General features: G+C 44.0%; 1 protein-coding gene across 3 annotated transcripts in view; it reads right to left on the reverse strand.

Moving 5' to 3' along the window:
- Positions 1-19,100, reverse strand: part of NEURL1 (neuralized E3 ubiquitin protein ligase 1) — a 139,705-nt gene that overhangs the window by 47,418 nt on the left and 73,187 nt on the right. For all 3 annotated transcript variants that reach the window (XM_054276807.1, XM_054276810.1, XM_054276808.1), the window contains exons 2-3: positions 12,042-12,283; positions 7,372-7,693 (exon numbers count right to left, since the gene is read on the reverse strand). In XM_054276807.1, coding sequence (XP_054132782.1) covers positions 7,372-7,693; positions 12,042-12,283 — 564 coding nt within the window. The remainder of the gene's footprint in view (positions 1-7,371; positions 7,694-12,041; positions 12,284-19,100) is intronic.

Here is a 19,100-nt window from a genome sequence, read left to right on the forward strand (position 1 = left end):
ACCCAGAGTGACTCCACAGGTAGCCACAAGTTTAGGCTGGCAAAACTGAGAGCAAAGTTGGGCTATAGGTAAGGACTGAGCTCAGTAACAACAGTTCTGCTTATGCAGCTTGGGGGTTAAAAATAAAAAAAGAAGAAAAAAAGAAGGAGACTGGACTACAGAGCAACCTAATTTTTAGCTCTATTGCTGATATGGATGGAAAACCCAATTTTATGTTATTAAAGGTGTCAAACTTTTTTAATAACCCAGACACCTACAGGGATAACAATTCACATCCTCTGTATGGTAAATTGCATATTCAGCAGCTGTGAGGCCAATTAGACATTGAAATGACAAAGTGCTATCTCAGGCCAGCAGAGGCATACTGCACAGAGACAGTGGTTAGTTTTATCATACTAGCACTGTTTAGCTGTCATCTGTCACACAGGCTTAGGGGAAAGGGCCTCCACAGCTGGAACAGCTGCAATAGCTGGAATTGCAAGATTAGCACAATTAGTTGTTATACTTTTACCAGACCACTCCATTCACATCCAAAACTTAGCCCCAGCTCCAAATGCACTCTTTTAGTCAAGCTATAGCTTTATGAATGAAGAGGAATTAGCCTTCAGCTTTACAGCCCAAGGTTTGAACAGTTTAAACCATTTGGCTGAATTGAGAAAGGTATTAAGAAAGCTGCAAAGATTAATTTCCTCTCCCAGCATATTCTCTCTCCCTTTTTTAAAGACAGCTCTTACAGATTTCAAAAAAGGAACTATATTAGACAAACTAAGTAAAATGCAATTATATGTGGCATTAAGTATCAGTTAATAGAGTGCATTAAAAAAGAGCAGCATAGATATCCTAATGGTTTAAATCAGAAAGCTCAAACCAAACCTTTGCTAATATATGGAATTCTTTGAAATGTCTCTCAGAAGAATACACTGCGCCATTAGTGGTGGATTATTATTCTCTAAGGCCTTGCCCATGCTAGAAATGTCTATAACTAACTATAGGTGTGTAATAAATTCAGTATACATACAACTATTCAAGTACCTTTAGTAGAAGTAAAAGAAAGTCAAAAGCTTTTAATTGGAACCACTGTTTCCAGACTCCACTTTCCACGCTTCCAATACATAGCAAAGGCAAGATGAACTTCTTACTGTAAACCAGCAACATTTACCTCCTTAAAGCAACAGCCAAATCAATCACCACAACAGATATTTAATGTGAAGACTCCACTTTTTTGTTAACATAGGGGCCTATCTTGTAGTCTGAACTACAACATACCCATAACATAAACACCACTTACAACTGTCAGAGTTTTCATATTTCCTTGGGTTTTTAATGGGTAAAGTGGCCCTTCTTGAGTGTGTTAGGAACAGTATTTCAGCTCACCAGAACTAAAGAAACTTTATAGCACAGAATATATTTTTCCACTGCTCGTTTTATCCTGCAGCAGCCTCCATTTTTCTCAGTCTGGAAAATAAAAGCCAGACTAATCTCTTTTAAATTTATTCCTACCCAGGAACCCTTGCAGGCTCTGCTGACGCTGATGTGGACACTTTGTTGATACAAAGCGCCTTATAGCACATGATGTGTCAGATTTTGTCCTTTCTGTGCACTTGTGGCAATGCCAAGAGTCCTGCTGAGGCAAAGGTGCTTCAGGTGACAGCAGCAGGTTATCCGACTGCAGTGCTGAGGAAACACCAGCAACCTGCAGAGCCTCTGTGGGACTTTGAAATCCAACACCTCATCCAGACCCAGTGGAGCCTGAAATGCTGACCCCTCAGAGACCCTATTCCACTTGGCATCAGCCTGTTCTGACTTCCTTGGTGTTTGCCACTTGCAGCTCATCCCAAACGCCCCGTGCTGACCGCGAGGGCAGGCGGACGCTGCCTTCCCCGGCTCATGGGCACAAATCTCCACTGCTGGCAGGCAAACACACAGAGAACAAAAATCCCCACTGCATTCACACGGCCAAGAGGAGATCTGGCTTGCTTGAAAGTGCTGTGTCCAGCAGGCTCATCACCACAACCTGGACAGACAGAGCTGGAGGACAGACAGACCCTCAAGCACAAGGGGCTGCCTGGGTCTGTGGGCTTGCTTTGGGTGCCTACTGCATCTGGAAAAACACTTCCCTCCAGAGGTGCTGGGGCAAAGCAGGGACTGATTAAAATGACAAGAGATAAGTTATTTATTAAACTGTTTTCACGTTTTCAGCTGTGTTAGAGAGCTTCCTGCAGCTGCCATAGAGACAACAGCTACAGACAATAAAACTTTATGAGCAATTTAAATTCTGTCTCCCCTTAGGAGATGGGCAAAAACAAAGACAACTGACTGTTTGCAGGTCTTGTGTCTCTTGCCTTCATTAAGTAGGACTCTGTTTAAGCACTTATAATGCTTTTCCATCAGATAGTCACAGACTTCCACAAAAAGTATAAATTGTTTATAGCTTCCACTTTCAACAATACCCTATAAAAATACACTGCAGTCATATCTGATTATCCAATTTTGTTTAGTGCAAAGCACTCCTGGCACATCAGTCTGCTTATTTGCACGTGTCAGAATATCAACAAAATGGATTCCCGTGGGCAATGGAAAATAAGCTTTGCACTTGGAAAATAAAATAGTAATAACCACACAGTAAAACTGCAGATGCATGCAATAAATTAGATTTATCAACAGTCTTATACCATTAACACCTGAAATTTGCCCATAAATCTACCTCATTTGAGGCTTATTTAATGTTTCTTCTAGAGGTGGCCGGGAGCTAGAGATTCAAACTACGTAAGAACTGACAGGCATGAAGAAATAAAAACATTTCTTTCTTTCCCTAAAAAATGTGTAACTTCCCTGTCAAAGAGACACCAGCTTGAGGGCATAAGGTGGGTACATTTCCATCCAGGATCAATTCACATTTTAACTTAGATACTTTGCAAACATCAAACAATAAGAAGGTAGGAAGAGGATCTGGTGAAATGAGATTTCTCAAATATTTAATACAATATACAGAATTTCCATTTTCCATTTAATTCTCCCAGGATCTGTACATATATTTATAACTGAAATATATATTTATACTATATATGTTTCTACTTCAGGCAAATCTAATATGCACATTCAATACACATGCATTTAAATTTTTCCAATATTGCACAGTCTTACTAGTTTTTCACATATTTTATATTTACAAGATGTGGTGAGACTTAGCTTTTAACAGGTGCTCTCAGTGTGCCAATCTAAATAAAATTATCCTTGATTTTCAAAGCCTGTGCTCGTAAAAGACCAAGAATACTCTTGAAATACTGCATGAATGAAAATACTGATGTATGGGAGAAGAGTGTGAACAGAGTAATAAACAGTGAAGGGGTGTGATTGCTGATCATACTAAGAATGGGACCAAGGAAAATGAGCAGACTGTACCTCACATTACCTCACTGGAAACACAGGATGAGAAGTGAGGTATGCTGGAATCAAAACTGTTTTGCAGCCCCATTTTTCTGTACTTTTAGGATACCTGCATTGTGCTTTGAAAGAAAAGACAGTAGGTGGTAGGACTAGATGATCTTCATCGGGCCTTTCCCATCTTAACCACTCTGCAATGTTGTGGTGCAATGTCACTGTCCAAAAAAATGTCATGTTTTTCTAAAAGGCACCATATAGAAGAGGCAAACCTGTAATCCCCCACCAAAGGTAAAGGAAAATGCTGACAACACTCATGCTGGGCTGCACACGTGACTGAGGGAAGTTGCCAACCTTGCTGTCCTGCAGTGAATCCATGGAAAGTGCACGTGCCAGGCTCAAGCCCAGCGCTTGAGAGAAGCAGGTTAGTATGAAACATCACCACTTGGTTCCCATGAGATGCCATCCTTCCTCCACAGCTCTGAAGACTCCAGAATTTAAACAGCTGGGCCTTTCCTTTCCTTTTTTTGATGCTTTATTATAGCAGCAGGCAGCAGATTGCTTATATTCCATTTTTCTCGGACTCTTTTTAAAAGTGTGAATGAGCATGTGTGTATGTTGAAGTGATACCATAAGGACAAGCCACGTTTTTAGTAAACATTACTTTAAATTACCCTGGAATGTAAAAGTGCACTTGTGCAAAACTAGCTGCCCAAAAAGGAAAGCAGAGCTGTAAACCACCCTGCCTGCAAGTTGAGCATGTCAGCAGGAGAGTCACTGTATAAGGGCATGTTTACAGGTCATGAAAGCCTGCACCTACACTGAAACTCATGCCCTAAAACACAGCACATGCATGCACTCCATTGCCACAGACTCCTCTATGAGGGCCCTTACATTGTAGCAGAAAACCAGCTGAGACCCTGTGGTCAGAGGACACCAGATTCCGGGGTGAATTTAAGCCTTTTCATCTCTAGAATGTGGGTAGAGGAGAGCAAGGAGCAGCCTCTCACCTGTGACTGTCAGCACTGAAGCCAACCCAAGGTGGATTTAAACCAGTCCCTGCTTTTGAATCACTCCAGCAGTGACAGCAAACCATGGTCCCAGCTCAGCTCCAGCTCCCCTTGGCTGCAGAGCAGTGGACTGTGCAAATCTTTTCACCTGGTTCATTTCAAAATCCAGCTGGCAAAGAAGCTGTTTAAGGGGCTCTGCCTTTGAACATACAGCAAGGACAGTCAGACCCAGGAACATCTGAGACAGCCACATGCACCTGTGCAGTGACAGCAATACTGACACATGGGTAACTGTCACTAAGGCTGATGCTGTCACTAAAGCCATAAGCAGAGGAAAATGAAAAATTAAGGTACAAACCAGCTGGTTTTCAGTGATACCAGAATGTTATGCAATGCCTCTGATGCAGCTAGAGAGGCAGGACTGAGCTGGGTAATAAGGATGATGGCAGGTGACACCTTTTGCTCTGGCAAGTCACTTAACTCTCACAGGCTTTGGGCCTCCCTTCATTCAATCTGTCTTTATTAGATCTGTAAGTCAGGAACAGAGTCACTAGCCTTAGTCATTACCCCATTTTACTGAGTCCCTTATTTGGGCTGGAAGTGATTTGCCAGTGTAATGCAGAAAAGCAAATCAAAATGTGCAGTTTTGGATGCTGTCACTTCTGGGAACACAAATGCACACTGTCCATTTCCCTGCAGAGCTGGGATCTTGCAGTGAGACTCCCAGAATTACTGCTCCAGGTCTTTCCTTTGTTAAGTCTCACTTTGGAAGTGAAGTTACATTACTGGGAGTGAGAAGGGAGTAATTCTGCAATAAACAGAAAGACACCAGAAATGGTAAAGTTTTTGGTGTGATCCTTACACATAAAAGCAAATGGAGACTGTGCAGAGGTGCAGTTTGACCCTGTAACCCTACAAGCATTGAGAAAATAGTGAGACTTAAGAATAAGAAATATATTTGGGGTTAGGGGGTAATAAATCACTGAGCTGGAATCTGAAATGCTAGGCTCTTCTGTTCAACATACTGCTCCAGCATCCCCAGCCTCCATCAGATACCCTGCATGCCATACCAGGCTGAATTCGACCATATGTTTGTAGCTAAGCTATGAAATTCATTTGTCAAGTCCTGGGAGTTTTTGGCAAGTTGTCCTGTGCTATATGTGTGGTCTGCTACACTCCAGCAGGCATGCAGAGCATAGTAACGGGAATGTCTATAGGATCCAGGGGCAACACAGCTGATGATTTCCCTTCTCTGACTTTTAGTGCTGCTTAATAATGAATGGAGATGGAGAGGACTCGAGTGGAAGCCGTTTCAGCACAGTTTCAGGCTCAGAGCCTGCTGAAGGTTGCTGAAACAAGCTATAAATACATATCTGAGCTCCATGCCAACTGTGTAAACTCAGAAGCTGCTTGCTTCATTCAGGGACTTCACCAAAGAGTCAGGAGCCTCTTGGACTAGAGGTAAGCCAGTGGCTGGCAGAAGTCACATTTTCCTTGTGAAAGGGGATGTGGAAGATGCTGGGACAATGCAGGGGCAGATGATGGATGGGAAATGGATTCTCGGGCGTTTTGAAAGGAAACACATAATCCAGAGTTATGGACCCTTATTAATCAGGCAGAGTGGTTCTGAGGAGCCAAATCTCACAAGAACAGCCCTAGGACTTGGAGTCATTTGTAAAGTCTTCCTAACTGAACCCTTGGCATGACATTTGCCCAAATTCTCCATCCCAATTCAAATATCACCACCTTGGCCTATGAACAGTTGCTTAGTGGCTCTGATTCAAGCTGATTCACAACAAAGGATAAATCTTTCTGCACCTAAAAAAAGAAAAAGCTGCTGAGAAATTCTTCAATTCCTCTGCCTTGTGCAATCTCAGGCCAGGAGTTTTTGCAATAAGGTCAGTCTCATTTCTTCATGTCCTGAACATCCCTCTTCCTTGCTCTGTTGATTGCTATGGGTAGTCCTGTCACCATATTTTTTAATAGAGCACAGAATGCAGAAAGAAGGTAGAACTGTCAGAAAGAAGTTTAATTGATGTTTTTGATATACAGCATGAAGCTGTCACTTTAACAGGCTGCATGGAAGGAAAAAGCTAGGGTCTCTCTCAGCCTCAGATCATCTCATCTTCAGAAGGAACTTCAGCTCCTGAAGGTACCATCTAACATTTTCCATGGTGAAAAGACCCATGAAACCACTCTTACATGGAGAAGTGCTGCAATTTGCCTCCCAGTGACAATGCAAAGCCACCTCTAAGGGTGTGTGCTGACACTCCTGGTCCCCCAGCAACCTTGCTGCCCTTCAGTCCTCAGAGATCCTTTTCAGCTCTTTAAGATGCATAAACTCAAATAGCCCAAACCTTGACAGCCTGCACATCTGGGACTGAGTCCTCATGAATACCAAGCTCTCTTCATGGCAAAAGACACAGGCACTCAGCACTCCTCACCCTCCAACCCCTGCTGTATATCCAACCTTCAGGCTCCAGAGGACAAATCAAACTCCTCTGTGAAAACATCCTGGAAAAACCAGCCACAGACTCTCTCAGGTAATTTGAAAGATAGTCATGTTTCAAATCTGTCCAATAAACCTGACAGAAAATCGTAATAGTGCCATCCAGGAAGGATTTAACCACAGTGCATAAAATGCACTTCCCCACTCTGGCACAGGGAAAGCACAAGATGATATAAAAATACAGTATTATGAGGTATATGACACACTCCAGGCTATTTTCTGATAGAGCTACACATCTCAGCAGAAATCCACTTACTTAGAGATGGCTTCTAGTGTATGTTGTAGCAGCTGTTTCCCACCTCCCACTGAGGTTATATTTACCTGCTAAGTTTCAAATTGATCCCGAGACACTCTTGGGAGGAAGGACAGCTGTTTCCCTGTACTTGTCCCAGCACAGAGAGGGGGCAGGCAGTGTCATCCTCTGTCAGGGATGCCTTAGCATCGCCCCTGTGCTTGGTGCCAGGCACTCACCTAAGAGCTGCACGCCCCGGGTGAGGCCGTAGACGTCGATCAAGGCCCAGAGGGGCTCTGCCGTCCTCACGCCGCTGAAGAAGAGCATGGCAGGGGAGTCGTTCACCCTGTAGAACACTCGTCCCTTCTTGTCCACCCAGAAGGCAATGATGTTCCCCTCGTTTGCGAACTCCTCGGGCAGAGCCTTGGCCCAAAAGCCGCTCTGGGAAACCAGGTCAGGGCAGGCGTACTTCGGCAGGGTGTCGGGATTGATCCTCGATGGGTCCTTGGAAGTGAAGCCCAGCCGAAGGGCCCCGCTCCAGCAGCACTGCTTTTTGGTGATCTGCAAAGACAACACAGCAATGACAGGCTGGCCACTGAACACCAACTCACACACCACAGGATTTGTGCATCCAACACTGGCCAGCTCCACCAGATTTAGGAAACATTTTACCCACCAAACACTGCTGTAGCTTTCTCAGCTGCACACTGCAATGCTGCTGCACACTTAGGATACGATGCCCATATTTAAAACCAAATAAATCAAATTAAATCTATGTGGATAGGTGAAATGTAATTACAGCTGCATGATGATTCATTTCTATTTCTAGGGTAATTCCTTTTGGTCTAAGAATAACCCTTACACAAAATGTGCCAAAAATGGGCACAAGACCTTTAATCCCAGCAGAGCTCTTCCCACATGGTGCTCAGATGATGGGGTCTCTCATCTCTCTGACCTGAAAGAAAAGCTCCAGAATCACAGTTATCTCCACAGGGTTTTCTGGGCTTCTCAGGCAAGTAAAAGACAGTCTTTCCTTTATTTAACTTGTCATATTGGATGACATATTGAAATCACAGCCTTATAGCAGCGAACTTGTGTGTGGGAAAGCACAATATAAAGTATTTGACTTCGTTAAGTACAAAATTTTGAAGCAACAATAGATGTTATCTTATGATTGGGAAAACCTACTTATTTCAGCTGTGAATGGTGTTTTGTGAAATATGTTGTGCATAACTACACCCCAACCTGCCAGTATGCAATTGCTCAGTGTGTCAGGGTCAGGAACATCTGCTGTGGTTTTTGGAATGGTTCATGTGTAATACCCATCCTTCTGCACCTGACAGACAGCAGGACAAGAGATCACAGATACCTCCAGAGTCATCAGTTTCTACTCACAAGAACTGAGCCCTGGCCAGCAGGGGACTGTGGGGAGCAGGCAGCAGGTCCTAAATACATGCAGCTCATTGAAACACTACTACCCAGTTATAAGGTCTCTTTTTTTTTCCCATGGAAGCAAGGAGTCTTCCAGAGTTAGTATGGTCCTCAGGTGATGTCCTTGGTGAAGTTTTTCCTCTCATTTTATTACTTGAGTATGAACCTGTTAGGAATTGTTCCTCTCAAAGGGGTTCAGCCTGTCAGCATGAGGACTGACATGAAAGATCTAAGGATGGTGTATCCAACTCTGATGTGGGGCCAGGACAGTTCCTGCATGCCAGCTGACCCACAATCAGAGCATCTGTTCACACTCTGAACCTGCAGCAAACACAAGAGCACCTGAGATAGTCATCTTCCATCAATGCCTTGGCAGCCTCAAGCAACTCCACTGCTGGCCACAGGGCAAGGGCAGAAACATGGAGAGGTACCACCTACCTACCAGAGGCCACACAAAACTTGTTACCTTTCTGTAATTTCATGCTCTGCCAAAGCACTAATGGCTCAGATGAATGGCAATGACAGAGACTGAACTGTCCAGGACTGCAGGACTTTGTTCTCAAAAGCCTGGCAGCAGCCCCACATGTCCCAGCTTGGAAGCACAGAATTTTCACCAAGGAATTCTACAAGATGTTTTCTTTGGACTTCTGAATTCCCTGCTAATCAAATTTGTAAATACAGTGTTTTCCTTTTACATATTCCTCTTCAAGGCAAATCTCAAACATGTGCCCCTGGGGTCACAATAATCTTACAACAAAGACATTGTTCAAAGCCCACAGATTTCTCTTTTATAATTAAAGTATCAGAGAAAATAACTCAGAACTCAGAAAAAAGTAATCAATGGACAAGTTTTCAGTGAAGGGAGTGCTGCTCTTTATCCCTACTCAGTCCATCCAGGCACCTGAACTGTTTCCATGAAACACTTGAGCACTGACCACAGTCCCAGGAACCACAGGAAGCTCCTAAACTAAAAAGGACTGAAGCAGATTTGCTATTTTATATACCTGGCCAGGGTGGGATGGCATCATGCATGTCCCCAGTAGAAGTGGGGTTAACAGGGTGTGCACATGACAAAACAGGGAAACATAACACACTCCAAGAAGAAGCCTGGGTTATTTTTTGCAGCAAATTTACTGCAAGCCCTAAAAGCTTTTGGGTCTAAGATAAATATGGCTTCATTGTCATTTGTACAATTCAGCCTCTTGCCAATACTTCACAGCAATCACAGGCAGCATGAAGTAAATATTCATATGGTAATTGAGGCTGCACATGTTCCATGTATTAATCAGCACCTATAAACAGTTCTCAATACAGTCTGACCACAGGCAAACTAATATCCAAATTAAAATCAAGTCTAAAGCCTGCCAAGAATTAGACACAGCTGGACAAAGGGCACACAGTTTTGCTAAAAAAGGCAACAGTTAATGATGGACCAAATTCTCTTTTCAGCAGCCACTGCTAGCAGGAAAGCTTGGGAGGTCCACCGGGTACCAGAAGGGGAGGAAAATACAGAATCAACATGAAAACTGCTAAACCATTGCTGCTTTTACAGATTTTACAGGCTCCTGATCTTTACTGCCTTATGCCATCTTTGAGAGCTACACTTCCTAGCAATGCCCCAAATTACATGGAAGAAAACATACTGGAGCATTTGCCTCTGAGGCTGCTTGACAGCCATATTCCCATATCTGCAAAATAATGTCAGTGTAAAACCTGAGATACAATAGCTAATAAACAGAATGGAATCTCCTTACTTCTTTCCTCATTTTTGCAGAGGGAGTTTAGACTTCATAGGACGTGAATGAGTGGGCTCATGGTTAGTGTGTGGCTGGTAAGAAGGTCTAAGGTGCTGTTTTCCACAAGGACAAGCAACAGCAAGGCAGTAGCAGGATGGATTTATCATACAACAGCAAGGATGTTTTCCCATTTCATCCCTCCCTAGAGCACAAGTTCTGCTAAAGCCTGTTGATTACTCCCATGAGACGTTCCCATTGGAGTCAGCAGGAGCTCTGCTCATAAATCTCCTGTGCAGATTTGCATGCATATTCTTCACATATGTTATGTAAGCTAAAATCCCCAAATACACAGATAAACAAGTGTGAATTTCCAGAGATAGCTACCTTGTTTCAGAATGAGGAAGAAACCCAGAACCTTTGCCTAAACCACTAAATCCACTCAAATCTTTGATGGTGTCTTCAAAAGTGAAATGCTGCTTTCATCTTCTCCCAGATTATTTGTCACAGTTGCTAGTCCAAACTGCTGGCCAACATGGGAGAAATCTCATTAGGCAATGTGAGAGACTCCTGCTGGGCTTCCAGCCTGGATAGAAGCAGTAAGAGATCCACAGGAAGCATAACAAACCTGCAGTGGGGATTTTCTATCTCTGGGCCTGAGCCTGAAATCACTGAAATCTCCACATTTACAAAAGAAACATGTCCCTCATTCCTTGCGCCTTTGCTGGCTGTGAGGGAAGAGGCAGGGAAGGCTGAAATGCTGCTGTAGGACCCAGCATTCCAGGACCTCTAAAAATGGGCAACAGCAACATTATTCAAATCATGTATCTATATGCTGATAAACCTTCTGGAAAACTCTTTCTGCACAATTGAAGGATTTGCAGTCAGATCACTCATGTGTGCAATGAACAAAAGTGGCCAAAGCTGACCTTTTTTGTGCCAATAAAGGCATGAAATTGGCTATGAACAGAAAAGGGCAGTCCCATAAACTAGAGGGCACAAAGATTTGAAAGTATCTGTGGATGCTAATAACCTGAAAAGTGCTTCAGTTCCTAAGGACATGGAGGAGTTTCTTCATCAGAAAGCAGCTCCTGGTGTTCATGGAGGCATGTGGTCTTAGACAAGCTGGATTTCTCATGCCAGCTGCAGCATGGCCTGGTACCAGGGGTACAAACTCCATCCTCCAGGCCACCACAGACACAAAGGAAGTGAAATCAGCCTGTGCCAGTGAGAAAAATGTGATTCCTGCAATGTTCTCTCCTCTGATCTTAATGCTATCAGGTGACTGATTCAACAAAGCAGTCAGCAGGCTGCCAGAAAGGTCCAGCAACAGTGATCACACTAACTGCTCCTTTCCTTCTTTCCTCCAAACTCTTTTGTTTTTCCTATCAAGCATGTGAGTAAGAACCTTCACTTCTAGGTCCTTTTTGACATCTTATCTCCTGGCTTTCCAAGTGATCTCAATTTAATCTGCTGTACTTGTCTAACATCAATGTAAGTATTTTTGGGAGGTGGATTTCCCTTTTGCTCTCAGTTTCTACAGCAGTCTGTACCTGTGGCTCCAAGAACTACAGTGACAAAAGCAGAAGTACCAATGAAGACTGCAGACCTTTAAGGCCAAGATCTGACTACTGCACTTTTCAAGGAAGGGCTAAAGATCTGCTGCAAGCACCAAAGCCCCCCTACACCCCAGCATTCACTCCCAGCAGATCCCATGGCCAAAAGGGAAGGTATAATCTACTCACCTTAAGCCTGACTTGTTCATAGATAACAATGGGCCTGTTGCTGAAGGTGATGGCATTGCAGAAGCTAGCCTGGCGCTTCACTGCCTTCTGTGTTGTGTCCATGATGATCTGGGATCCCTTTGTGTGAGGATGGAACAGCAGAGGGCTGATGGACAGAGTTCCACACTGTGGTATGGGGAGACAGTGCTTCTGCTTGTGGTGGCATCGGTGGGAGGAAGCTGAAAACGACCCACCAATGGAATCTGAAAGCAGAATGGGGAAAAAAAGGGCTTCAAATACACTGTCAGTAATATGGAAATTTTCATTAAAAAAAAAAAAAAAGCAGAGGTACTTAACATAGAAAGTATAGGTGAAACAAAACAAAGGTAGCCAAATCCTTAAACTGTAAACCAGCAAGGGATTTTAGAGCATCTTCTGCAGTAAAAAAAAAAAAAAAAAAGGATACTGAAGACTCCTGTTTGGACAATCTGACAGTAGAGAGCATGACATTGGGACTGCACCTCAGCACTGAAATCACAGGCCATCTTGAGGCCACAGATGAGAAGAGAACACAAGAATTGGTTCTAAAGCACTTGTAAAGTTGCTCTATCAAAGCTGTCACACCTAGGGAACAATCTTCCACTTCCAGAGGACCCCTACACAACCTGACCATTTCTCTCACACCTCCTTTGCAACAGCAACTCCACTGATCTTTGTCTCCATGTGCCTGGGTGCCCTATCCACCTGTGCCATGTGCCAGCTCAGGCACACACACTGCTGATTCATACCCCAGCACCCCTGAGCAATGACCCAGCTGGATCTCTCCACCAACTCCCATCCAGTCTCCTCTCTCCTCCAGTGACAAGAACCTCAGCTGAGATCCCACATGAAATGAAGGCATTGACCAGCACACTATGTTTCAGTGAGGAAAGGTAAGAGGGAGAAAGGCTGTGAAGGATGGAAGAAATGACATTTTTCTCCACTCAAAACTCTGCAGAAAGCCTTGAGGCAGGATCAGCACAGCCACGACAGCAGCTTTGTTCCTGAATGAATGGGCAGGCACATTTCCTTCCAACAGGGAGCCTGCAGCATTCCAGCTCAAAACAACCACTCCACTAAACACAAGTCATCTGCTTCCTCTTCCTTGTGGGCACATACACACTGCATCATGCACATGTTTGGGAGGAAATACTCCTAAATTTGGAATCAGAGTACCAATAGAATACAGGACTATTCTGTGACAGACTGAAGGGCACTAAAAAAGCAAACATGATCTTAAGAATGTGCCAGTTTGTGCTGCAGAGATGCATGACTAAACAGTACTCTTCAAACATGCAACCTATAGAAACTAATTATCTATATTATTCACACAAACTAATTGCTCACTGCTATGTCTTTCTATAGCTACTATAAAATAATGCTTGCACCTCTAATATAACTCTTGGTTTTGCAATAAAAAGTCCAGACCCTCTTCCTGCCCAGCATTTTGGGTAGTCTTAGCTTGTAGCTACACAAAGCTGTAGCAGCACATCCTCAGGCTGAGTACTTATGAGAATACTGTAAAAATCATTGCAGATTGGAAGCTGACTGCAAGTATTAAATTTCTTAAAGTGTGTGAAATAACTATCATTCAGAACTGAAAGAAACAGAAAACAAGACTTTATAACAGAGCCCAGAGACTGACATGCAGCAGCAAATGGAAATGACATTTCCTTGTCTGCCTGGGGAGAGGGAGAGGTCTGGGGTGGGACAGAGGCACCTGTGCAGGCAAGGGGAAGTGAAAGGAGCACGCAGGGCAAACACCACACTCCGAATGGAGAAGAGTGTTTCAGAGCTATTACCTTATCAAGAGAGGCTGACAGTGCTTTATCTGGCAGGTGGCCTTACTGGATAAGCACTTAAAAGGGAAGGATTTTGAGAACGAAGAAAAGGGAACCATGTGTGGGTGTGGGGACAGGGACACCCACACAGCACAGCAGGAAAGGCCTGCCCTGAAGGAGCATCCACACAGCCTTCCCAAAGCTGGGTAGTTAGTAGCAGCACAGGGAGAAAAAATTCAGCTGATATGAATGCTTGTAATCCTTACCATTTCTCGAGCTGGACCCATACTTTTGAAAATTATCAGTGAAATACAGAATAACTAGTTACACTGATCCTTTATACCCTTTTTTATTTGTTAATGAAAAGCTCAGAAGGATAAAATGTATTGAAATTGTTGTGCTAGGCTTCGCAAACGGATTCTTAAAAGCACAATTTGAAATACAGTTTACTAAAAATAAACATTAGCTTAACACCAGTGGAAACTTGAAAGGGGTTGCAAACCTTGTTTTCTCACATGCAGCCTGGCCCAGGGCATGTGCACAGAAGAAAGAGAACCATAAATTAATGCAAATCTTCACTGCCTTTAAAAACATGTTTGCTGCTCTGGAGGGAGTAAGTAACAAGGTATTTCCAGTGTATATGCAGCTTTCCCTGGGCCTGTGGGATGACAAGGACCCTGTCAGAATGCTGTCACCACAGTGAAGAACTCATGTTTGCATGGCAAGATGACCAAGAAGCCAAAGCAAAGCTCTGATTCTCCACAGGAAGAGACTATAGCTTTGCAAGTGTTGGGTATTTAATGATAGAAATGCAAAGGGTTAATTGTAGAGTGCTAGATCCAAATTAAGGAGCGTTTTGGGTTAAACTTTAGTGAATTAGGGAAGTATCTACAAAGTGGATCTCAGCCAGCTGGTCAGATCTAGCATTCTCATCCACGACTCCAAAAGAAGTCAAAGCCAAAGCATAACTTATTTTCATCTGTGCTATTTTAGAGGTGACAAGATGTATCAAGCGAGGAGGTTCGTGCACAGGGTAAGATTTGCCATTTAAATTGCAAACTGCAAGACAAGAGGCAGGTGCAGATAAACCACATGCATAGGAAAGGAGATAAGACCAGTCCTCCTTCTTCTTTTTTAACCTGAAATACAAAGCTGTCTTTCCAGTGAGAGATATGAAAGACAACAAGGGTGGTTTTACAGCATCTGTGAGAAGCTTCCCTCCAGCCAGTATAAAACTTGGGCAGCAGAAGCTGGGGCTGTTTGCAGGATGATCTGCAATGGATCCATCCTTCAAACCTGACTGACAAGTGGTGGGAAGGGAGGGGTTAATTTGCTTGGAGCCCTCAAAGTAAAGAAGCTGATTCTTCATTTCAGAAAGAAAAATCAAATTAATGGAAGGGATGCAAAAAGTGACAGCAAGGACAAAGGGCAGGAAAATAGGTGAAATAGGCAACAGGTGAAATTTGTAATCAATACAAGCACAGCAAGACTTTGTTTGTCAAGGGCAGAAGAGATGATTTCAAAGCTTCAGAACAGAAAGGAAAGGAGAAAGGCTGTGTCCTGAAGATGGGATAGATGCAAGTGGGATCTGCAAGACTCACACTGGTGTGTTTGAGGGCATTTAGGAGGCTGAGCTCAGAGAGACACTGGCATTTCCTCTGTCTCCCTGCTCAGATGTGCCTTTGCTCTCCATCTCTCGCAGTGCTGCAGCTGAGGAGCAGAGATGTGTCCAGTCCAACAGGATGCACAGAGACAGCAGCCTCTGCAGGAGTGCCAGGCAGTGACCTGGGATGGGGCTGTTTTAGCAACACAGCTGAGCACCTCAACTCAGGAGCCCCTGGTCAGAACCTGGATGTGAGGCTTCACAAAAGCTTGCTTGAAGACAATACTGAGGCTCTAACTATCAGTAAGACTCAGGAGCGTGGCAACTTTTGTAAAGCTTGAAAAAAGTAGATGAAAGGAGCTGAGGAGTGACAGAATAAGAGCTCTGCTTCAGTTTTAATAAGCCTGAGTTGTTTGTAATTTCTTTTTTAAAGGCAAAATACTCAGAGCAAAAGTCTAGGCTGGTCAAAGTAGATTTAAGTACTACAGATGAGAAGTGAATCTGTTAATTGGCTACAGGAAGGATAAGACTGAACTAATGTTTGTTGTTGAAATTACACAGAGACATGAGAAGATGTGTCTGTGCAGAGCCTAGAGAAGACTCTGCCAGATGAGGGAAGGAAGGTGAGGATGACCCTCAAAATGCAGGAGGCAGAAGGAGAGGACAGCAGTGCAGGACTGAGCTGAGGAGGCAAATCCTCACACACACCATCTCCAGGAGGAGCAACCCAGCTGATGTCTCTGCAAGCACTTAAAAAATACCAAGGCTGATCAGGCCCTTTTCTTTGTTGAAGAATAGACGATACCAAGAAGAAAAGTGTGAATATAGTTCTATATGGACACAAGGCTGTTGAGAAGAAATCTCTTCCCCTTATAAATGAATTTTTAAATTTCATATCTTCAGTTACGATGCTGTGTAATCATTAATCATCTCCTGATCCCTAATTAGGCACTGTTTACTCAATGTCAGTCATTCCCAAAAATTCAATTACTCTTGTGACACACACAGAGACCTCTGGTGCCACTCCACTTCCCATGGATGCAGATCCTTTCCAGGTCCCTCCCTGCCCTCTCCCTGTGCAAATCCCCCCAAGCCCCTCTGGACCATAAGCCCACTAAGCACATAAGAACAGCAGAGCACAAGTAAGCAGCCATATGCTCCCTTCTGCCAGGTGAGGAGAGAGGGGGTGAGCAGCCCCCCTGGAAGCTGCTGGGCAGGAGGAATTGCCTTGGGAGCTGCACCCCCAGGCTCCAGACAAATCCACGGAAAGGGAACTGTCATCCCTGCATCAGCAGCAGCCACTCCTCCCTCCAGCAGCCTGCAGCAGCTCCTCTGATCCACAGGCAGGAACAACTTGCATGTGCAATAATTATGTTCTTGACAGCAGGGAGGCATTTCTGACCTTATTCTTTTTGCATCTTGGTGCTTCTGCAACTTCATTTTTTTACTACAGACAACTAACTTACTACTGTAGGTTGATGTTGTAGGTAGGAAATGAGAAGATCAAAGTAAAAAATCATGCTGTGGAAGCATCTAAGATTTCTTTCTTGATTTAGAACATTTTTGCTCTGCTGTGATCAGGTAGGCTCTGTCAGCAGAGAAATGTAATAATATATATATGTCTTCTAACAAAAGAAAGCAAGTTAAGTCTAGTTAGGTTTATGATCTAGGGCTGTTTCAAAACTTCTGTTTATCATCCTCCTGTAAATGTGCAGTTTGTTAATCTTCTCCTCTTCTAATATCTGATGCTTCAGGAGGAATAGAAACAGCTTGCCCAGGGTGATGGCTGATCTGTCTGTGCTGCAGATGGTGGGACATAAGGAAGAAAAACACCCAGAACTTTCCATGCTCTGTCCGTTGATAATCCTTATCTCCTCAAAGATAAGCTGATACACTGTTGGCCATAAGATTACATATAAATTATAAGTTATGTTTGCTTTTCTGACTCACTGCATTAACAGACCCGCTTCTTACCATAGCTCCTTTTCCAGAAACTGCCCAGCTGGGATAAGCCATTGACCTCTCACATCCACTGAAACTCCAGTTAATCATTTCCTTGGTATAGATCAGAACTATGCATAGAACACACTACACTTTCATTACCATTACAGAATTCCTGCTCATTTACAATCACGTAAACCAAGCCCAAGCAGTCACTGCAGACACTCAGCTCAGAGCTGTGCTGCAAAGATTAGGGCCAGCCTAATCTCATCCCTCTCTACACAGGTCCCAGGGTACAGCACAAATACCTGCAGCCACTTTGAACCAAAGCCCCACAGTCACAAGCTGGGTGTTCCCACCATGGTGCTGCTGCACTGCTGCTTCTCCTCCTGCAACCCTGGGCACAGCCCTGATGAGCAGCAAAGCTGCTGCCCCCCAAAGCTGCTGCATTGCTGCTTCTCCCCTTCCCCTCCTGCAACCCTGGGCACAGCCCTGATGAGCAGCAAAGCTGCTGCCCCCCAAAGATGCTGCATTGCTGCTTCTCCCCTTCCCCTCCTGCAACCCTGGGCACAGCCACCATGAGCAGCAAAGCTGCTGCCCCCCAAAGCTGCTGCATTGCTGCTTCTCCCCTTCCCCTCCTGCAACGCTGGGCACAGCACCACGAGCAGCAAAGCTGCTGCTCCCCAAAGCTGCTGCACTCCTTCTTCCCTCCTGCAACCCTGGGGACAGCCCTGATAAGCAGCCAAGCTGCCCTGTCTCACCACACAGCCACAGGCAGCAGAGCAGCCACTCTCAGAGAGTTCATGACAGTTCATACCGAAAAAAAAAAAAAAAAAAAGACATAAAAGCAGAGCCCAAGTGCAAATATTTTACGGCTGTGTAGTATTTCCATGCACTACAAATCAATGTAAAAGATGTTTTCTTCAAGGGGCCTCATATAGGCTGTGTTTTTAAAATGCATTCCCCCTGCTAAATATAAATCAGTAAGAGTTTTTTGTTCTTCCAAAAGATTAGCTAGCTTCAGTATTTTGGGATCTAATTCTGGAATACTTGTTGAGGTGCCAGCATTCTCTTCCAATTTAAATACAGTTTAATGGAAAGTCTATCCTGGGCACATTTTCCATCTACAGTGTAATAGCTTGAAAGTCTGAATACTGAGAGTTCACTAGAAACAGAGGTAACCTATCAAGGTTAAACTTCATTTTTTGGTCAGGATTAGAAAGGATGTGGGAGCAATGGAGAGCAGGAGAAAGCAAAGGTAAGAGCACTAGAGACAAGCAAATGGATCTGTAGAACCAAAATCCCAGAGATGGTAGAAATGGTGCAGCCTACTGACAAAGCCATGCAAAGAAAATCAGAGAAGCTAAGTGTGGTTCTGAACTCAAGCACTAGAGTTTGCTTTGAATTGTGTCTGTGTAAAATCAAAGATGTGCCCCTAGACTCAAGATGCTGAATTAGGCCCACATCAGGCTACTCCCACTGCATATTGACAATATAATAGGATGTTTTTCTTTGCATCAGTGGAAAGAGACAGGGTATTTTGTGGACCATATCTGAATTATGCTCATGTGGATGATCAGCTGGAGGATGCTTCCCCATCCCCAGTGTCCTGTTTAGCACAGCTCCCTGATAGGAGACCACCTCCAGTCAAGAGAGACACACACTGGCATGAATGGTAGAGCAGCACAAGAGCATCTCCTCTTACCCAGCTGCAGA

Source organism: Melozone crissalis, unplaced genomic scaffold (genome assembly GCF_028551555.1).
Source record: "Melozone crissalis strain CALT ecotype California unplaced genomic scaffold, PUWL_Pcris_2 ptg000019l_1, whole genome shotgun sequence".
Lineage (NCBI taxonomy): Eukaryota > Metazoa > Chordata > Aves > Passeriformes > Passerellidae > Melozone > Melozone crissalis.